The sequence below is a fragment of the Miniopterus schreibersii genome (genome assembly GCF_964146895.1).
Source record: "Miniopterus schreibersii genome assembly, chromosome: 4".
Lineage (NCBI taxonomy): Eukaryota > Metazoa > Chordata > Mammalia > Chiroptera > Miniopteridae > Miniopterus > Miniopterus schreibersii.
In genome coordinates, this window is record NC_138105.1 from 79,472,052 (window position 1) to 79,493,395 (window position 21,344).

A 21,344-nucleotide genomic window follows, 5' to 3' on the forward strand; every position below is an offset into this window, starting at 1 on the left:
AGGTAAGAAGGATCTTTCTAGGCCACGTCAAAAAGGCAGTGGAGTAATTTTGCATCCTCTCTTTTAGCATGAAAATTAGCACCTGTCCCACCCCAACCTTGATCTTTAAATATGTTACACGAGAAGACTTCCTCTATCTGATCTTGGAACTGCTTAATGGAATTTTGTCCATAGTAGTTAAGGTAAAATATGACCCTCATCTGCACTGTCTTCCATTAGGAAAAGGCATGCTTTCACTGACTGGTTCTTAGGACACTCTCTAGACCCAAGCCTAGAGGATGTGCCTCCTTTAGTGCAGAGACATGAGTGCCCCTCACCCTCATCCTTAGGGAATCAGGAGCAGCATCCGCTCAAATTGCCGCAAAAAGTAAATCTCACTGTCAAGTTTCACCTAAGCTGAGACACTGGATGTATCAGAAATGGTGAAGTTTAAAACTTGCTCTAAAAATAATGTGCCCGATATCAGCCACCAACCATCTTAAGGCTCTTCCTCTCCGGCCCTCTCCCCATAAAAAGCCAACACGACTGTCAGTTAGTTTAGCCTGAAAATAAAATCCCCTCACTCCATCAAGAACTAGCTCCAAACTTAGAGTGTGTGCTGAAAATATTCGTGATGAAATCATGATCCTATATTTATAGTCTTTTGGGTTGTGCATGAAATTGTTTCCCATGGTGTTTTTCGATGAAGGGGCCAGACGTGGAGAGCGGGCTCAGAGGATGCCCAAGAGAGCATTAGCCTCAAGGAAGTGCTGTTTGTCCCCCTTTTGAACTGAATGGTCGTGTGACATCTTCCCTGCTCCCTGAGCCCTACCCACTGCCCAAGTGTCGGTCTTCTTTCCCACCCCATTCCCAGATGGTCCCTGGTTAGAGGGCCCTGTCTTGTCATCCAAGAAGAGTGAACATGCCTAAGATTATCCCCCCTTCCTTCTGACCTTTCCTGTCCTCTAGACTTCCTCCCCGTTTTCACTGAGGGAGATGGTGTGGATCTTAATGGTTGGAACTTGATGGTTCTCTCCATGGCTGGGGGTCGTGGGCCCCATGCAGCAGCAGACCTGCAAAAAGCTTTTACTTCTCACCCGGGCTGTCGTGCAGGCTGACTGGTCTTTGGGCACTGTAATCCTGGCCGATCCACGAGGCAGGGAAGACAAAACCTTCCATTCACAGACCCCGTCGGTCTTGGAGATCTTATAGAAGGTCTCTCCTGAGCCCACGGGGATGCGCACCAGGTTCTTGTGCTGCCCCTCCGGACCATGGCTGGGCGGGTGCAGGGTGTAGCCCAGGACCCGTTTGGAAGACTGCTTTCTGCGGAAACACTGGATTCTCAGGACATTCTGAAAGGCCTTTTTAAACTCTTGACTGGAGCATGGGTATATAATGGGGTTGATGCAGCTGTTTAGGTATCCGAGCCAAAATGCTATTTTAAAAACTGTTTCGGAGGGCTTGGAGTCAGGGAAGAAAGACCCTGGAAGAAAACACATAGATTCATACATGTTATTTGCAGTCCAACAGGCCAATGGTCTAGGAACACAAGCAAAGCAACCAACCAACATCCTTTTATATTTTTTTAAAAGTTTCAAGTGATTCCAAGTGCATTTGAGTTTTACACACTTGACTTACTAGACCTGATGAATGTAACTCTGCACCATCCTCAGAGACCATTCTCCTTGGTCCACGTGTGAATGTCAATCACGGGAGCAGACCCAGCAGGTAGGGCCGCACTGGTTCTCAGTGATACACATTCGCTCACGTCTGCTATGAAGCTTTGCATAATGAAACCTTGAAACTTAGGTGGAGCCTCCATATGCAAGCAGTTTTGCCTGAATTTAAAAATGAATTGGAATTCATTCAAATAATCCATATAAAAATGGGGTTATTTGAGTATTCCCTCTGTTCTTTAAAGCAATGTTACACAGACACAGCCTAATTAGTTAAGAATTCCCTCTCTCCTGAATAGTGGAATTGCACATTTTAATGAGAATCCAAAATTGACAAAATATTGGCTTTGCCAACTTTTGGCCAGTGATTTGCAATTATACTGTAAGTGCAGCCACTGACCTACTATGTTTAGACTTACACTTTTTTGATGGTACAAATTCAGCAGAAACTGCACTTTGAATTTTGAATTGTGATCTTTCCTCGGGCTTGCTGGGCAGTGACAGCAAGATGATTTTGCCCAACCGTAGGCTAATGTAAGTGTTCTGAACACATTTAAGGTCGGCTAGGGCTAAACTATGTTTTTTTGTAGGCTAGGAGTGCTCAATGCATTTTTGATTTATGATTTTTTCAACTCACGATAGGTTTATTGGGATGCAGCTCCATTATAAGTTGAGGAGCATCTGTATTTTTCTTCTATGATGCCTTTTGATGTTACAATACGCTTCCCTGCTCAGCATACTCCAATGGCTGCCAGATGCTTCTAAAATGCTTGTCAATTGCTTGACATTCAGGCTCCTCCACAGAACTCAACCTAGTCTAGCTTTCTAACAACACTTTTACTCTAACCAGACGTTTTGAACTCACTTCATTTTTGTCTTCTTAAGTTGGGTCCCTCCCATCCTCTTTACCTACTCAGGTCTTGTTCGTTAGTTTCAGACTTCTTTAAACCTTGTACGGTAACTGTCACATAGCTGTTTGCAGCAGAACAAAACCATGGGACCTTACAGGGGGAACAGTCTTAGGGATTATCCTATTCAATTACTTAATTTCTAAGTTAAAAACATGAGATTAAAGAGGTTCTCGCCCACCTGCTAGCTATGCTACTATATAGTGATGGGTAAAGGGATCTAGAACTCCCAGTCCAGGGTTCTTTATTCTCTGCACAGCTTTTGTCTTTTGTTCCGCTTAAGGCCTTGATTTCATGTCTTTCTTTTTCTCTCAGCTCTGTGGACCCATTAGAGTCATGACAAACTGATGGGTGTCCTTATTCTAGCAAACAACACCTTAAAATTTAGTAGAGGATCTTATAAACAAAGAATGCACTTAACTATTGCAGAGAAGAAGGAGTGTACAGTGGTCAATGGAGCATTTATTATCTCTGAAGCATACTCCCTGCTAAGTTGAGTGTGTCTCAAAGAAATTAAACGCCCCCCCCCCCCACACACACACGCAATGGTTGTGAAGTGAGAAAGTATTATTCTTTAGCTCCAAAGTTTTTAAGGTTTTCTTGTAGTTATAATAGGATTTACTTATATTGAGTGCCTGGTTTGAGCCAGGCCTGTGCTAAACACTTTACATACAATTTCATCATCGTTAGCAACATCTCCATTTTACAAATGAGGAAACAGTGGTTTAATGAGGTCGAATAACTTAACTAAGGTCACTCAGACAGATAGTTGCCGGTAGAGGAGAGATTTGAAATTGGACAGTCTGGTTGTCGGGCCCATGTTCCTTTATAGAATCTCAAAACAGATTTGAATAATGCATCTCTTGGGAAAGAAGATGGTGAAGAGGGAGTGATGTGGTGTACAGCTGCGGGAAGCTAAATTGGAAAGATGCTTTTTCTCTTTTTAAAATTTGTATTGGTTTCAGGTATACAGTTTAGTGGTTAGACAATCCTATGCTTTACAAAAAGATCCCCCCAATATTTCAAGTAACACGTGACCCCATATGTAGTGATTACAATGTTATTGACTACGTTCCTTGTGCTGTGCTTTACATCCCCGTGACTATTCTGTAACCAATTTGTACTTCTTAATCCCTTCACCTCTTTCACCCAGTCCCCCAATGCCCTCCTTTCTGGCAACCGCCAGTCCTCTCTCCATGTCTATGAGTCTGTTTCAATTTTGTTTGTCCATTTATTTTGTGGAAAGATGTTTTTTTAAACTTCATGTAAGATGTTGAGAAAGTGGCCAAGGCCAACAGGACTGGTAGTTTTCAGTGATTGTAATCAGTTCAAGAAAAAGTTCTTCTGACATGATGATGGCAATATATTGTCCAATGTATCTTCCTAATACAATAGCGACACAATTAGGGAACCCACTTCACAAAGGCATGCCTTGACCTGGGCTTAAGGAGAATATATGAGCAGGGAACACCGGAAACTACCTTGTCTGAGAATTCACTATATTCTATATAGAGAGTTTCATTGTATTCTATAAATCCGCCAGAGAGGGGAGTGCATTTCTCTTATTTTAAGAATTTTAATTAAAAGAAAAAGAAAAATATATGAATTGTGAATAGAATGCTAATAAAGTGATTTGGGATCCTTGGAATTTCCCCCATTTCCTTCAAGGACACTCTTTCTGCTTACAGAGCCCTGATCTGCATGTATAAATATAAATCTCAAATATCCTTTTAGTCCCTCCCCTCATCCCTCTTCCCCTCAGAGCTGACTCAGCACTGAGCTCTTGGGCCCACTCTACTGTGGCCTTCCTGCCATGTCCACAGCTTCAGAGGTAAATACTGGGTACCCTGCTCAAAACACCTATTTCCTTACTGTATCTGGGGTATAGAGTGATGAAGAGAGATGGTTAAAATGAATTTACACTCAGACTTAAATGTCAGTCTCCAGCGTTAACCCTCCAGGGATATTGTTTTGCTAATCTGAGTAAATCTCTCTTCAGACAGTAAGTGAGAGATTCTTCTGGACCAGAAGCCTTCCCATAAATTTCATCATTTGGTTTATCCTATTAGATGGCACCTAGATATGCCTAAACCTAGCATGATTTGCCTACTCCCAATCTGGCAGTCCCACAGGGGCAGGTCATGGGATGCGTTCCTCCTGCTTGTAGTGTTCGTCCTGCTTTGGGGGTGATTCTCCTTCAGCAGGTGCTACCTGGGGTTAGGAGAGGGACTCATAACTGTATTTGCCTCAGGAACTTTCCAAAGGTGAGAAAAGACAACAATGGACTGTTTCCTTCCTTACTTGCACTCTTTATATCCGTATCTCTTCCTTGCCTTCATTTTTCCTCTCCTAGGAAGGGGAGATTGAGCTGAGATCAGGCTTGGAAAATAGCTAGTGCTGCCTGGTCCCAATCAGAGTCCCCTCATTCCACTAGCTCCTCTCTGTCCAAACCTTCACACTCAGGGACTTCTCTGAACTCCTCACTATTTCTATTCCCAACCTCACTTTCTTCTCAGATCCCTATCTTTGTGATGATGACAATGATGCTTTTTAAAATGGGAAGGCAACTGGATGATGCTTCTCCCTGTCCTCCATCCATCGTTGGCCAGACCAAGATGGACAGAACATGAGTTTATGCTCGAACACCATCAACATCATCGCTGGTGGAGATTCAGAATTGTTACCTCCGCTGTTGAGGCCTCTAGATTCCAAGGGGAAATTGAAAATTATGATTTCAAGTGATACCACTTATGTCTCATCACTTAATGTCCTCTCCATTGGGAACATCTGACTTTTCATTTCTGATATGGGGCTCATCTGTAGACTTATGATGGGGGACACTGGGAGCCATCCTAGTGAAGACTTGGCCACTATAGTCACATTTTAGCTACAAAGTTACAGCAAAGTTTGCTCTCAATGGCCCCAATACAGGAGAAAACCATTTTCCTACCAAAGTTGGTCTCCTACGTGAGTTTTTCCACCAGTGCTTCTAGTTTACTCTATAAGACAGTGAAGACAAAAATGGAGTTCTCAAATTCCAGCTCAGCACTGGTAATTAGTTCAGTTCAACAATTTCAGAGTCAGGGTGACTGGGTATGGAAGCAAAAATGTGTGAGTCAATCACAGTTCTTGGTCCTAGCCTCCCAGCCTCTATGCTTCATTTCATCTTCCTGGAAACATGACACCTTCATGATAACTTTGAGAAACACTGGGTTATGATAAACCCTCATTACCTGGAGTCACAGAACGCTAGAGTGTGAAGACTGGCAGAATCATAGAGACTAGCAAGCACTGTCAACCCTTCCTTTACAGATGAAGATGAAAGGCTGAGGAAAGAAAGTGGTTTCCACAAAATCACCTGGCTCATCTGTGATCCAGCAGGACTAGACCCAGACTCTGCTCTGCTTTACCCATTTCTGCTCCTGATCTGTGTGCCATTTAGCAACCCCACAATGGCACAGAAAGTTTTAATGGCAATATGTCTAGGTGTTAACATAGGATGACAAATGTTGCAGAAATAATGAGAAAGAAGGGGGAGGATAGTAGCATCATAAATAATGGCATCATTTACAAAGTCATAATGTACTGTTCAGACACTGGAAAAAGAACAGTGGGTGATGATCTTGGAAGGGCTCATCTGCAGGGTATCACATTCTGAAAATTGGAGTCTAAATGACTCCAATTAAAACAACGCAAACTCCAAAGGAGGAGCTGCTGTTACGTGACCATGAAAGAAAATAACCCTTAATTGTTTCTCCTTGTTCAACCAGTGGTGTCCCTTGCTTGTGGGTACCAGTCCAATGTGACTGGTAGGCATCCAATGAACAGAAGAAAGACAAATAGGCAGCCGGTTCCCCAGGCCAAGGAACTCCAGTGCCAAGCAGCATTCAGGCCAGATTAGTTGGCATCTTCTTGCCAAGAAGAAAACCCAGTGAACTAAACCCCAGAAAGAGGCCGTAGGATTCAGTGTAAGCGCAGACCCAAGTTTCTTAGATGCTTCCTGTTGGGCTGCTGGTTTGGCTGTCACAATGACTTGCATGAGCCCTCCAGAGGTTCCTCTAGGGGCCACCCTTGGGCAGCTCAGCCAGACAGGGGTCTTTAATTTATCTACCTAGAATGGCGGTCAGGAATCTCTAAGAATGCTGGCCAGATTAACTGTGGACTAAAGCTCTAGGCAATCTCCTTTCATAAACCAATTTATTTTCCAAACTTTGCTACTTTCATTAAAGTCACCATCATTTCATGAGTCACATTTAAAATATCTTACAATCACCACACAAAAGCTTTCTCCAATCACCCAGTTTAAAGAGTAGTCCTCAAACACACACATGTTAGTATGGTATGTTTCTTTCACGGGACACATCATGGTTTGTAAGTTTTCTTTTTTCAAAAGAATTTTCCTTTTTCCCCCATTGTAATGAATACTTTTAAGATCTACTCTCTCAGCATCCTTCAAACATACACTACAGTACTGTTAACTATAGTCACCACATTGTACATTATGTCCCAGGACTTACTTATTTTATTACTGGAAGTTTATACCTTTTGGCCACCTTCACCCATTTCCCCTACCCTCTTGCAAGTTTTTTTGTTCAGTTGTTTTTTTGTCTATCTCACCCTCCTGAGTGTGCAGCAGCTTTACAATGGCAGGGGCTCGGTTGTGCCTCTTGCTGTAGTGCAAGCACAGGGCCTGGCTCAGTTCCTGAAAGAAGAATGTGTACTTGACCCTGCTCCCCTTTGTCTCTTACATTTCAACCAGTCGCCGAGCCCCACTGCTGTTTCCCTTTAGAACATCCTTCAGACTCGGCCTTTCCCCTCCGCTCCCATCCCCAGGACCCCTGCATTGTGGCAGCAGAGCTGGAGGGCTCTCTTCACTTCCAGCTTTGCTCACTGCTAAGCCAATGGTGCCGACTCACCACCCTGCCGCTTTGTCAGGGTGGCACTACTTTCCTGCTCAGAAGTCAAGGAAGTTCAGGACGAGGAATCAGGAAGGCTTGGATTGGTTATTTAATGCTGGGTGAATCACTTTCCCTTCCTGAGCCTCGGTTTCCTAATCTGTAGAGTGAAATGTAATCGTTACCACCCCTTCCCCTCTAGAAAAACATATGCTTCTAGGTAAACAGAAACAGTCAAAACGTCAGGCTGGATGATTGAGGAACTCTGGAGATGGCCAGAAGGGAAGAGGGCAGCTAGAAGGGAGGGAACACAGGGTTTTGGGTTAGGTTTGGGGAAGCCATCCCAGTGTCCATCCTGGAGACTGATACCTGAGCTGGAGGGAAAGAAGGGCTGGGAGGACATGGCCAAGGGCTGCTGTCACGAGGCACACCTGCACAGGTACACGTGCAATGCTCTGCGGCCCACTGACAGTGAGTTACACCGAATGAGAATGGCACTTGTTCTAATTGTACACAGAGCACAGCATGGTCCAGAGGTCCCATGCTCCTTGGTAGTATGAGGGCTGCACACATGCACATCTAGGACGTGAGAGGCAATGGCAGTGGTCATCCTGTCATCTCCAAGCGGGTGAGACAGAAAGGCAAGAAAGTGATTGAAGCCATGAGGGAAAATTCCCAGAAATAACTAAAGGAAAGCAAAAATATTCAAGGGGCTCAGTAATATATTAAGAGAACCTCATAACAGTGAGATCTGTGAAGATGTGTTGTACATTATCTTTCTGTTGCTGATGAGATCAAGTTCAAGCACATCACCTTGCCATTCAAGGCCTTCAACTATTTGGTTTCACCAGTCTCACACAAACTTGCCATTCACTTGACAAGTAATCTGCTCAGCACCTTCTATGAGACAGGCACTATTGTAAATACTAGAGACAGAGTGGTCAGGAAAATGCACAAGGTTCCCAGCCTTGGAGTTTACATTCTATGAGTATTTCCAACAAATTCCTGTTAAATTGAATTGTAAATGTCCAACACCAAGGCTTTCTTCTTGCCATGGTAGACTTTTTGCTGTAACTTTGTTAATCCACCAAGGTGACTATGGCCTCAGCTCATGTGGTTCTCTGTTTCATTTTCCTGCTCCTCTCTCAGTGACCTGTCCCTCTCTCTTGTATCAATTCAAACTTAAATCCATTCAAATTCTGTATCTTCAAAGCTGTGTTCAAAATTCAGCTCATCCATGAACCATTTGTGCACCATTTCTCTTAAGCCTTTAACCTTAGTTACTTTTCTCTGTAGCACTCATCACCATCTTCTATACTTGTTTGTTTGTTTGTTTGTTTTTTGTCTTTTTTTTCTTGAATATAAACTCTTTGAAGCCAGAGGTTTTTGTACTTTTATTTCACTGCTGTATCCTCAACGCCTACATCAGTTTATAGATTACAGGAGACTCACACAAATACTGTTGAATGAAAAACACATTCAATCCTTATTATTCTAGTCTCTTTAAAGACAACCCACTTCTTATCCTTCATGTCTATCTCCCTTAGCAATGAACAATTCTCAATAAATGTTCACTGAGTCAATAGATAACATTTGTTGATGGTAAGAAATGGTATTTTGAATAAAACTACTGCTTCCTCTACTTACAGCTGAAAATACATTCTTAAGTAGAGAAAGAGAGCCTGTCTGGACTCACATTCCAACATTTTATCTTCCCGATCTTTAAGACATTCTTATTTACATAAAAACAAAGTGATTCTACAAATAATTTTTTACAGCTAAGTCACGGGCATTTCATCAAATTATTACTTCCAGTACTTATAAAGACATTTTATAGGGTCTTGTAGGAAAGGGCAGCGCCTGTAATTAAGATGCGATAGTCATCAGCAGCCTCTCATATTAGTGGGATGTGAATTCAAGGCCAAACACCACAAATCCAAAGCAATGAAATAAACAGCCAAAGTCAGTCACCCCGGGAAGAAGCAGGGGAGTTTTTCAGGGCAATGTCCCTTCACATTCAGCGTAAAGGCCCAGGCAAGTTCCATTCCAGAGTCTTGCTGGCAAGGACATGGGTGAGTTGTCTGGCTTTTTTTTTTTTTTTAATCTTCATCTGAGGATATTTTTTCCATTGCTTTTCAGACTGTGGAAGGGAGGGAGAGAAAAAGAGAGAGAGAGAGAAAGAGAGAGACATTGATGTGAGAGACACATCGATTGGTTGCCTCCTGCATGCGCCGGGACCACTGGGGATCGAGCCTGCAACCAAGGTATGTGCCCTTGGCTGAACTCAAACCCAGGACCCTTCAGTCTGCAGGCAAATGCTCTAACCACTGAGCCAAACCGGCTACGGCTGTCTGGCACCTTTGTAATAAGAAGTGAACAGGGAGCAGGCATATGAACTTTTGGTTCTGTACTACCTGTAAAGATGCCAAATCTGAGTTTTCTGGACAATCCCTACTTGGCAATAGCACACCAGGTCTCTCACTGGCCACCAGGTCACCCAGAGGCATGTCTCTTGATACTGTAGCCATCCCTCAGGAACATCATCTGGCTCTGCTTGAGGTAGAATATGAATAACCCTTTGTTCTACACTCCCGCACACACCCCTTCCCTGCCTGGGTTAAGCCAGGAAGAAAGGTTGTTTACGGGCCCCTCCTATTTCTCCTCAGCCTTAGGCTCAAGCTGGACCAGACCAGCAGAGTTTCTGACCTCCATCCAAAGCGAGTGGTATTCAAAATGACATAACAGATATACACATTCTATAGCTTATTTTCAAAGTAAAAGGTGTCTTTAGGAAGCTATGATATGGCTTCTAAACACAATTCGGCAAATCAATTTTAAAATGCAGAAAGGGATTGGGGAAATTTATTCTCTAAGTTTAAAAGGCAGCAGAATATGGCACTGTTTTGATTGTAGACATCTTTAAAAAAAAAGAAGTAATCATGCCTCCATCTTTCATAATAAATGCAATATTGAGAATTCTCAGTTTTTCCCTCAAGAGACCACTTTATTCTTTTCTAACTTAATCAAGCCTTCTGCAGTCTCAGCTGAGAACTCCCTGGTACTCTAAGGGGGTAGATATAGGTCCGGAAGCGCATCCATTTCCACAGCTTCAATTTCCTTTTTTGCCTTGATGACTCTCAAATGTCTATCCCTAGACTGTACCTGGCTCCTGAGCTTCAGTTAACAAAATCAAACTGAACTTGTCATCTCTCACAAACCTATTCTTTTTTCTCTGCTTTGTCCTCAGTAGATGGAACCCGTTCCTCTAAGTTGTCCCAGCCAGAAAACCACTGTCATCCTCAACCTTCACTCTTCCACCTCACCCACTACATCCAATCCCCCAGTCAAAACCACTGAACTTTCATTCTCTTTGTCAACCTCCGTCCTAGTTCAGGCCACCATCATCTCTAGCGAAGATCCTGTATCAGCTCTCTAACTGTGCTTCTGGCTTCTAGTCTTATTTCCTTCCAACCTATTGCCCACACTGCAGCCAGAGAGATTCTGAGAAAACAAACCTGATTCTATCATCTTAATTAAATCATTTCAAGGATTCTTCACGGAATTCAAGATCAAGTACAAATTCTGCACTACGACGTATTAGGTCACAGGTCTGGGAGATCTGCAATACACTTTGATGATGACTAGTTAGTAGAGTATGATGATCCAAGTGCCCATTCAAAGACTGGTTAGTATTATAGAAAAGTAGAAAATTTTTGGAATTAGGATAATGCGGGTCTCAATAATTTTTAAGATTGTAAGGGAGGCCTGAGACCAAAACATCTGAGAACTGCTGTATTTGTGTGTTTATTAAGAATATAAAAAAAAGGGGTTCGAGGGGAATTTCAAGGGGAAAGTGGTCAAGACACGGTGATTACATCAATGAACGATCATTAAGCACTCACTGTGTCCAAGGTGCTGAAATGAGGCAGGGAAGGGGGGTAAAAGACGTCCCCTGAGCATCAGGCTGGCTGGTTGCTTGATTCAAAGTCAGATGCAAATTATTATCTGCATTGACAAGTCAACCAGTTTCGAATAACTTCCAGTGATCCTTTGAATTATTTGCTCTTCTAGCTGAGTAGATGGGCAAAGTTTTGAACCTCTTTCGCTCAGAAAATCATAGCTTTATTAACCTATGTAGCAAGAACATGTTTTAAAAGGACTCCCAATATATTAAGCAGGTCCAAAAATACTTATCCCTTTGCTTACACAAGCCATAAACACTGTCAACTCTCACCTAACTTCTGCCTACTCTCATTTACTTCTGATCTAGGGACATTTTTCATTCCCCAAATTATTTCCCCAGATAGAGCTAATAATTCAGAGCTCATAATCTTGACAAGTCATTTAATGCGGGTATAGAGAAAGTCAACTCATTTGACTCTCTGGAGTCTAATGAAAATTAAAGCTAGGATGGTATCCCGCCTGCAAAAAAGACACAAAGCTCATAAAATATTTTAAAGTTTACAAAAGAAGGGTATTTGGGGGGTTATGTAGGTTGCCATTCTTCAATACCCAAATGAAAGGTTCCTTTTTGAAGGAGCCATTCCAAAACACTACTCACCACACCACCCCCATGTCAAAATTAAACACTCTTCTTGCGCTCTTCTGAGCACTCTAATTCTCATCCAATGGTATTTATTAACCCCTGGTATATGACAGTTTGTTATCCTTCTTTCTGCTTTACCTCCCTGCCCAGGGAGATGCTTCAGAAAAGGTATTTTACTTTACTCATATTTGATTCTCAACAATGCCTGATGTGGTGCCAAGTTTCAATTATTGAACTCAGTTAAAAAAATTCCTGAAAGTTACCTACATTGCATTTGTTTATTTAATGTATGTAGTTGTTCAAAAGCTTATTACCGGGTTCCCACCAGACATAGAAATGGGTATCAACATAGTGTCTTGGCATGAAAAATGGTAGAACTGGACATAATATATGGAGGACCTGTTTTTAGGCATTTAGGTTTTCATCCCTGAGAAAAGAAAGTGCAGGAGATGTGCTCCACATTTACCCTGGCTTTCTCCCTTAAGGCATTTTCTGAACTGTGGCACAGAGAAGTGAAGCTCCAACAGAGAGCATCTCTCTGGATGGAGGAAACAGAGGCTGTTGCTCAGGGATACTGAGATGAATGAAATCTGCAAGGCAGGGTCCAGAGAAGAGAAAGTTGCACAGGGAAAGTCCCAGCAACTAGCAGATGGGTTCCCTTGAATCTATAGCCAAATATTTAACTATGCGAGAATAAGACAGGCACCTGTAAGAAGACCTGGCAGGTAGAACAATTTGATTGTGTTGAGGTTGGTTTTAGGCTTTGTCAGTGCGTCTAGGGCTAGAGTAGCCCTGCTCCTAAGTTATGCTTCTCTGAGGTCTCAGCTGAGCTAGAATATGGAGCAAGGTCTCCACTCTATCTGGTTTTACCTTCAATGTGTCTGCACATGTGTGATCTCAGAATCCCTGGTGAGCTGAGAGATACTAAGTGGATATTTTGAATTTTATGCCAATAAATTCAACGACCTAGATGAAATGGATAAATTCCTTCAAATACACAAATTTTCAAACCTGATGCATAAAGAAATAGGAAGTTTAAGTACATCAATTTATATGAAAATATTAATGATCTAAAATTGTCAATATAACTTGGAAAAGAACAAAGCTGGATATATTATGTAACTTGATGACTTACTGCATAGATACAGTAATCAAAAAAGTATTGTATGAGTGTAGGGATTAACTAATAGATGAATGGAAGAGAACTGTGATTACAGAAATAAATCACACACATGCAATCAGCTGGATTTCAACAAAGGTACAAAAGCAATTCAATGAGAGAAAAGAGAGTCTTTTCAACAAAGGGTGCAGGAATAACTGGATATCTATTATGGAAAAAAGACAAACCTTGAATTGCACCTTACACCATACACAAAAAATACTTTGATATGGACTATGAGCCCAAATATAAAAGCTAAAACCAGAAAGTTTTTAGAGGAAAACCTAGCAAAATACCTTTGTTATCTTAGAGTAGGGAAAGATTTCAGAGATAAGACTTAGAAAGCAATAACCATTAAAGTGTATAAATAAGATTCATCAAAATTAAAATTCCTACTCATCAAAAGATAAGAGTAAGAAAATAAATATGCAAGAAATAAATGAAATAGAATCTAAAAAAAATACAAAAGATCAATGAAACCAAGAGTTGGTTCTTTGAAAATATAAACAAGATCAACAAACCTTTAAAAAGACTCATCAAGAAAAAAAGAGAGAAGACCCAAATAAATAAAATCAGAAATGAAAGAAGAGAAGTAACAACTGACACTAAAGAAATACAAAGGATTGTAAGATATTACAAACAACTATATGTCAACAAATTGGACAATCTGGACAAAATATAAATTCCTAGAAACATACAATCTTCCAAAATTGAATCAGGAAGAATCAGAAAACCTAAATAACTGATTGACTAATTAAATGGAAGCAGTAATCAAAAACTCCCAGCAAAACATTAGGTATGTAGATCAATGATATATAATTGTCCAGAAAAAGACCTTACTAAACCTAGTAATCCTCTGTCACTGTGCAAACTTATCACAATATTAATTTTGATAAAGTCCAATTTATACATTTTTAAACTTATGTCCCATACTCTCAGTACCCTACCTAAGCAACCTTTGCATACCACAAAGTCACGAAGACTTTTTCTATGTTTTCTAGAAATAGTTTGTTGATTTCAACAAACAAAAAACCTGCTGAAATGAGTTTGAAAGTGTTTCTTCTGCCTCAATTTTTTAATTTAAGTATAGTTGGTATAAAATATTTTATTAGTTTTAGGTTATTATAAATAAGGGTGCTATGAGCATTCATGTACAAGTTTTTGTGTGGCCATGCTTTTCATTATCTTCAACTGAATGGAAAAGTATACTCATAAATTATATATCTGATAAGAGGTTGATATCCAAAGTATATAAGAAACACAATGTAATAACAATAATTAAAAATGGGCAGAGGGCATGAAGAGACATTTAATTTATTCTTATTGCTTGTTGTTAACACCTAGAGAGAAGCCATGAAATTTGGATTTCATAGATCATCAGGGAGAACCAATCATGGATGGGCTTTAAATCAGCTTTGGGAGAGACAGCAAGATGGTGGTGTAGGTAACTGTGTGCGGTACTGGCCGCCTCCCTCAACCACATCAAAATTACAGCTAAAATACAGAACCACCATCACTCAGAACCTCCTGAAATCCAGCTGAACAGAAGCCCTACAACCAGGGAGATGAAGAACCATCAGGACCATTAGGAGGGGGGGAGACGCGGGCGATTCGGGGCTAAATCCCAGAGACTCGGCCAAGAGCCCACACCTGGTGTCGCAGTTTAAACCCGGGAGAGATATCTTGGGGGTGGAGGTTTCCCAGAGGAGTGAGGGGTCCCAGCTCCACAGCAAGCCATTGAACAGGGCTCCAGGGCAGGGAAGAGACGTCCCCACAACTTCGGGCTGTGAAAACCAGCGGGGACTGTGGCTGAGGGTTGCAGAGGCTGCAGGAGCCCCAGCAGCTCCTCTTAAAGGGCCCGCACACAGACTCACTCAGACGCGCTCCCTCTGAGCCCAGCGCCGGGCAGCAGCTGGAAAGGAACCTGGGACACTTGGAGAGGAACTAACCTGCCTGAAATCGAGGCAAGAGTTGGAGGGGCAGCTTTCTCCCAGGCAGAAGAGCTGGCAGAGGCCATTGCTCCTTTGGCGAGCCCTCCCCCACAGAGCCAGCAAGCAGGCACCATATTTGAATCGCCAGCACCTGACTCACAGCTTTGGCCCCGCCCCAGTGATTCCCCGAGGCCCCGCCCCTCCCCACCTGCAGGCTCATCCAGGCCATTTCCAGGGGCTTTTTTGTGCAAGTGGCCTCTTGAGTCTCATGCCTAGGACTTCCCTAAAATCTCTCAAACAAGCAGCAGCGGGCCCCATACAGCTTGATAAGCAGCCCCAGGCCTGGCACTAGTGGCAGCCTGCATTGGTTCATAGCTTGGCCTCTCCTGAACACCTCCAACCCCAGCACAAGTAGCAGCCAACTACAGATTGCTGCTTAGCTCATGTTGAGTGGTCCTGGGCAAGGCACAGGCAGAGCCTGACTTTGCACCTCCCAGGAGGCCCCAGAGACAATGCACCTGGTGGTCAGACTCGAACACGCTAGATTACAACCCTACCACATCCACAAGTGACATACTCAAGGGGTGCACTCGGTGAACACCAAAGCCCCACTGAAGTAAATCCTGCTCCATAGGGGTGCCTCCAGTACAGCAGCTCTTTGGCTGTAGTTGCAGCTGGTCCTCACAGATGATTGGCCTGGGGGTCAATTCCTCCCAGTGACGCCAATATCAACCAAGGTTCAACGACAACAGGACAGTGCACACAGCCCACGCAGGGGAGCACCTAGAAGGCCCAGCTCACGTGACTGGGGAGGCTGAGCCACTGGGCTCTACAGGACACTCACTACACACAGCCACTCTACCAATTCCAGGAGACATAGCAACTCTATCTAATACATAGAAACAAACACCTGGAAGCAGCCAAAATGTGAAAGCAAAGAAACATATCACAAAAGAAAGAACAGAAGAAATCTCCAGAAAAGGAACTAAATGAAATAGAGCCAAGCAAGCTACTCGATACAGAGTTCAGAATAATGGTTATAAGGATGCTCAAGGATCTTAGTAAAACTATTAAGGAAACTAGTGAGATCATCAATGACATAATAAAATACCAATCAGAAATGAAGGCTACACAAACTGAAATAAAGAATAATTTACAGGGAATCAACAGTAGAGTAGAGGATGCTGAGAATCAGCAATTTGAAACACAAGGAAACAAAAAACATCCAACCAGAAGAGCAAAAAGAAAAAAGAATCCAGAAATATGATGAAGATAGTATAAGAAGTCTCTGGGACAGCTTCAAGAGGCCCAACATTTGTATTATTGGGGTGCCAGAAGGAGAAGAAAGAGACCAAGAAATTGAAAACCTATTTGAAAAAATAATCACAGAAAACTTCCCCTACTTGGGGAAAGAAACAAACTTACAAGTCCAGGAAGCACAGAGGGGCCCAAACAAGAGGAACCCAAAGAGGCCCACAGCAAGACACATCATAATTAAAATGCCAAAGGTTAAAGACAGAGAGAATCTTAAAAGCAGCAAGAGAAAAGCAATTAGTTACCTACAAGGCAGCACCCATACCACTGTCAACTGATTTCTCAACAGAAACTTTGCAGGCCAGAAGGGAGTGGCAAGGAATATTCAAAGTGATAAAAAGCAAGAACCTACAACCAAGATTACTCTGCCCAGCAAAGTTATCATTTAGACTTGAAGGTCAGATAAAGAGCTTCACAGATAATAAAAAGTAAAGGAGTTTATCACCACCAGACCAGTACTACATGAAATGTTGAAGGATCTTCTTTAAGAAGCAGCTAATGAACAAACGAATCTGACAAACAAAATAGACCCAGAGACATTGACACATGCAACAGACAATCATATTTCAGAGGGTAGAGGATGGGAAGAGATTAACCAAAGAATTTATATGCATATATGCATAACCCACAGACACAGATAATAATGGGGTGAAGGCCTGGGGAGGGCTAGGAGCAAGGTGGAGAGGGTCAATGGGGGGGGAAAAATGGAACGCCTGTAATACTTTCAATAAAGATAAATTAAATTAAAAAAAAAGACAGGACACAAAACTTCTAACCATTATAATATTGTAGACTGAACTTCATTTTAAAAAAATCACCTTGGAGTTTCCTTCCCTCCTTCTCTCTCTCTCTCTCTCTCTCTCTCTCTCTCTCTCTCTCTCACACACACACACACACACACACACACACACACACACACACACAGGCACGCATGCACAGATGTGGTTTCATAGCCGTTGATTCTGAAGATCTGGGGCATGGTTATGAAATATATGTCTATTGCCACTGGTGACTGGGATGCTCATTTTAGGCTAAGAATCAAATCCTCACCTTTGCATACCTATCTCATTCCTTAAAGTCACCTTCCTAGTTTTCCCAGAGCAGTATCAGTTTATGCCTGTTGTCTGGGGAAAAATATTTATAGTACTTTTGTTCTCTAAAGTATCATGGGCTGAACAACAAATTAACATTGAATTAATATTTACTGGTCAGGATCCTCAAGGTGGGTATAAATCCACTTTAAAGATCAGACAAAGGGATTGCTGCAGAGAAGGAAGACCAGTTCTCTAGGTCAACCAAAACCTAACACTTATTGCCTGTTCACTGTGTGCTGGTACTTTCTAAATGCTTTCTGGGTATTCGCTCATTTAATTTTCCCAAAATTTTATGCGGTAAAATATTACAGATGAGGAAACATGCACAAGAGGCTAAGTCACTTGTCTGACACCACGCAAGAAGGAAATGGAAGAAGCGGATTGGATTCCTACAGCTCAGCTCCAGAGCCCAGGCTCTTAGCCTCTATACCCTTGGCCTTGCCACTTGTGGTCATGTTTTGTTCGGAGAATGAGCTGGCACATCATTGTAAACAGTTTTCTTCTGAAGGAAGGAAGATAGAAAATCTCTACCATGCCTCCCCCCACTTCCCCACCCCAAACCTAAGCTCTCCCCCTACCCACCCCAAGCATGACCTGCTGTGGGGAATTATTATTGTCCTACTTTTTATTGACTGATTTGAGAGAGAGAGAGGAAGGGAGAGAGAAACATTGCATTTACTGGTTGATTCTTGTATGTGCCTTGACCAGGGATCCAACCCACAGCCTCGGCATATGGACAGGATGCTCTAACCAACTGAGCTACCCGGCCAGGGCCTTACTGTCCTATTTTTAACTGGGCTGCAATTCACTCAGTTTCCTAACTGTGTTTATATCAGAATAATTTCCCCACCACCTTCCCTCGGACACCACAGGGTACAACTGGCCCCAGATGCTGAATGTTTACTCTAAACAGTTTATTTTTAAATTGAAAGCAGGCTTTTGTTTTGCTTTTTCATGGTAGTTTGATAGATAAGAGGGTGTAAAAGCTCTTTATCAGGTTTATAGAGTGGCCCTAGGGGTAAAAAAAAAAAAAGCACAATTCAAGTTTTCTGTGGCTTCTGGCTCAGTTTTAACAGAATGTAAGAGCAATGCCAGAGCCTGATAAAAATAGAAACTCTGCGGTGCCCAGGCTCTTCAGATGGTGCTTGGGAATCCAGATAGTAACTCACCACTGAGAAGGGGCGCTAGTAATTAGAGGGAAGATGTCATCTCTAAACGGAACAGCTGATATTGCCAAAGAATCCTGGGTTGCCCCCTGAGCCTCTTTGTTTGGTCATTACATAAAGTTGTCACATGCCTGGAAGGATGAAACAGAGCACATGCAGTAGTGAGCATGTGCAGTTGGCCCTGGTTAGAAATGGCCTGAAGGAAAGTCCTGGAAAAGGCGAAAGAACCAGTCAAGGATCCACAGAAAGGAAAGTGACATTCCAGACTCCACTTAAGAGAAGTAGTGGGAGAAACAGGCAAAGGCCACCAGCTCAGGTCACCAGGGTGGATGGGGACAGAGCATATATTTATGAGCATGGAGAGAAGATGAAAGAGAGGGAGGGCCACAGCTCAGATGTGTGACTATGTGCTTCTTCCCCGAGGGCCCACAGAGCTTGACGTGGGTCTTGTTAAAGATGTGAAACTTGCCCGGCTGGGCATGGCTCAGCAGTTGAGCATCAACCTAGTGATCCAGGAGATCGCAGTTCAATTCCCGGTCAGTCAGAGGCCTGCAGGAGGCAGCCGATCAATGACTCTCTCATCACTGATGTTTCTATCTCTCTCTCTCTCTCCCTTCCTTTCTCTGAAATCAACAAAAATATTTTTTCTTTTTTAAAAAAGTGAAACTTATGTAGAAGAAAATGCTACAAAAATAAACATGTTCAATGAATGAGCTTAAAATTTCAGTTTTGGGAGGGACATCCCCACAATTTTGATGGGATTATTTCCTTCCATCAGGTGCATTCCACTGTCTAGTGAAGAAAGTTTGCATCACTGTTTTTAATCAGAGACTCAGATGTCTCTCTATTGATCTGTGAGCTCCTTAAGAGAAGGGACCTGCCTGCCTGTCAACTATCTTATCCCTAGCACCTCCCATGAGGCAGAGTATATGGCATGTGCTAAGCAAATAACTGTTAAATTTGTCTCTACAATATAATTTCAATGAACATTTCCAATCTTACCTCCCACTAATTCCCCAAATAGACTTCACACCAAAGCCATCTTGAACGACTGTGAAATACACCTTCTTGGCTTTCAAGACTTGGATGATGGCATTCTCTCTGCCCAGAATATTCTTCCCCCTTCCCTCACATGCCACTTTGGCCACATACTGAACATCCGTTGGTCTCCAGGACCCAGCATCTCTGAGAAGTGTTATCTGATTACCCTAAAAACACTAGGGCCCCAAAGGAAGCAATTTACTCTTTAGAGAACACTGAACCAGAATTCCAGTGTCTCAGCTTCCATGAGCCAAGAAACAGCAGACTCTAAGATTGGGAACTACTCATTTTTATTTCCCAGTGAGCCATGTCATCCTGCTCTAGAAGGCTAGGCTGATATGATACTTGCCTTGCAACTTTTATTGAAGAATAGGGAGAATCCCGCGCAGTAATAGATAGTAACCATTTGTAAAATCTACCTTAGTGAAGTAATATAGTACACTTAAATTCAAATTAAAAACGTGTTAAAGTCCTACCTCTATTATACACTGCACTATACATAGAGGGCAGGGATGGTCTCTTCCCTCAAAGTGCTGAGAGATAGTCATGACTACTGATTTAGCCTGATAAAATCCAAAATGATGTCACCTGCTGAAATGAAGACAAAAGAGTGACAATTCTGGACATGACTTAGCTCTGTAAATGACTTGCTGTATAATTTTCGCAAAGTGTCTTAAGCAATTTGGTCCTCAGATTTACTAGGTAGTTAGTGAACTGTCTTTCCTAGATAATGACACTCTATTCTGCGTCTTAGCTTGCAACTTTTATCACAGCAAAATTCTTGATTCTAAGAGGGAGCTCTTCCCTTGTAAAACACTTGCCTTTTCCTTACCCGAGCTCCACTGGCATGCACACATCTTTTTTGTTAACTCTTAATACTTTAAGCTCAGAGGTCAAGTCAATAAAACCAAGAACTTGACCAACTTGAGATGTGGTCATCTCAAGGACCAAAGCAATTTTTACAAATTCCGTTGGGTTAATTTCATGCTGGGTTTCTGAATTCCCACTGCAATTTCTACTGAATGTAATCATAACTGTGGATTTCTTCCACACTCCATCTTTAGAGTTGGTGACAGGCAGCGAGCTTAAAACAGACACTCTGGTTCACCAGGGAGAGAGGCTGCATGTGTACCCTAAGTGAAACCATCTGTTAGAATCTTCCAGCAGTGTGCTAAGGAAGGAAATGGTGGGGAATCTTTCAAGAAGCTCAGTTAAAGGTAACTGAATATTTACGGGATGGCCTGAAGCATCTCAAATAAGAAGACACACCTTATTAAAACCCACTCCTAAGTCACATTGGCAAGGTAGACTTGGCATGTTCAACCTAAGATATGCCCAGTGATTTTTCCTTGCAGAAAACCAGAGTTCATTGGAGAGATTATATGGACACTGTAGTGGAGACCAGAACCTGTATTTCAGTCCAACCTTCCAAATCCAACATACCCATTCCCATACCATCACGTATGGCCAACACATCTTTGTTTCTTGGATGGCAGATTTTGCAGTTATTTTAAACTACTACTTTCTTACTTCTCTAACCCCAAATAGTCTGAAAGTAAAATAAAAAGAGTTGATTTAGCTTAAACTATGATTAACCAATTATTTGAAAAAGTAACTGTGTTGGCCAAATGATAA

General features: G+C 42.2%; 1 protein-coding gene across 2 annotated transcripts in view; it reads right to left on the reverse strand.

Annotated features, from left to right (window-relative positions):
* ADRA1A (adrenoceptor alpha 1A) overlaps positions 1 to 21,344 on the reverse strand; it is a 77,132-nt gene that overhangs the window by 4,114 nt on the left and 51,674 nt on the right. The window contains exon 3 of one of the 2 annotated variants that reach the window (XM_081136675.1): positions 1,077 to 1,462. In XM_081136675.1, the coding sequence (XP_080992801.1) occupies positions 1,077 to 1,462 (386 nt within the window). Of the gene's footprint in view, positions 1 to 932; positions 1,463 to 21,344 lie in introns of both variants that reach the window. The other variant, XM_081136674.1, reaches the window with a different exon arrangement.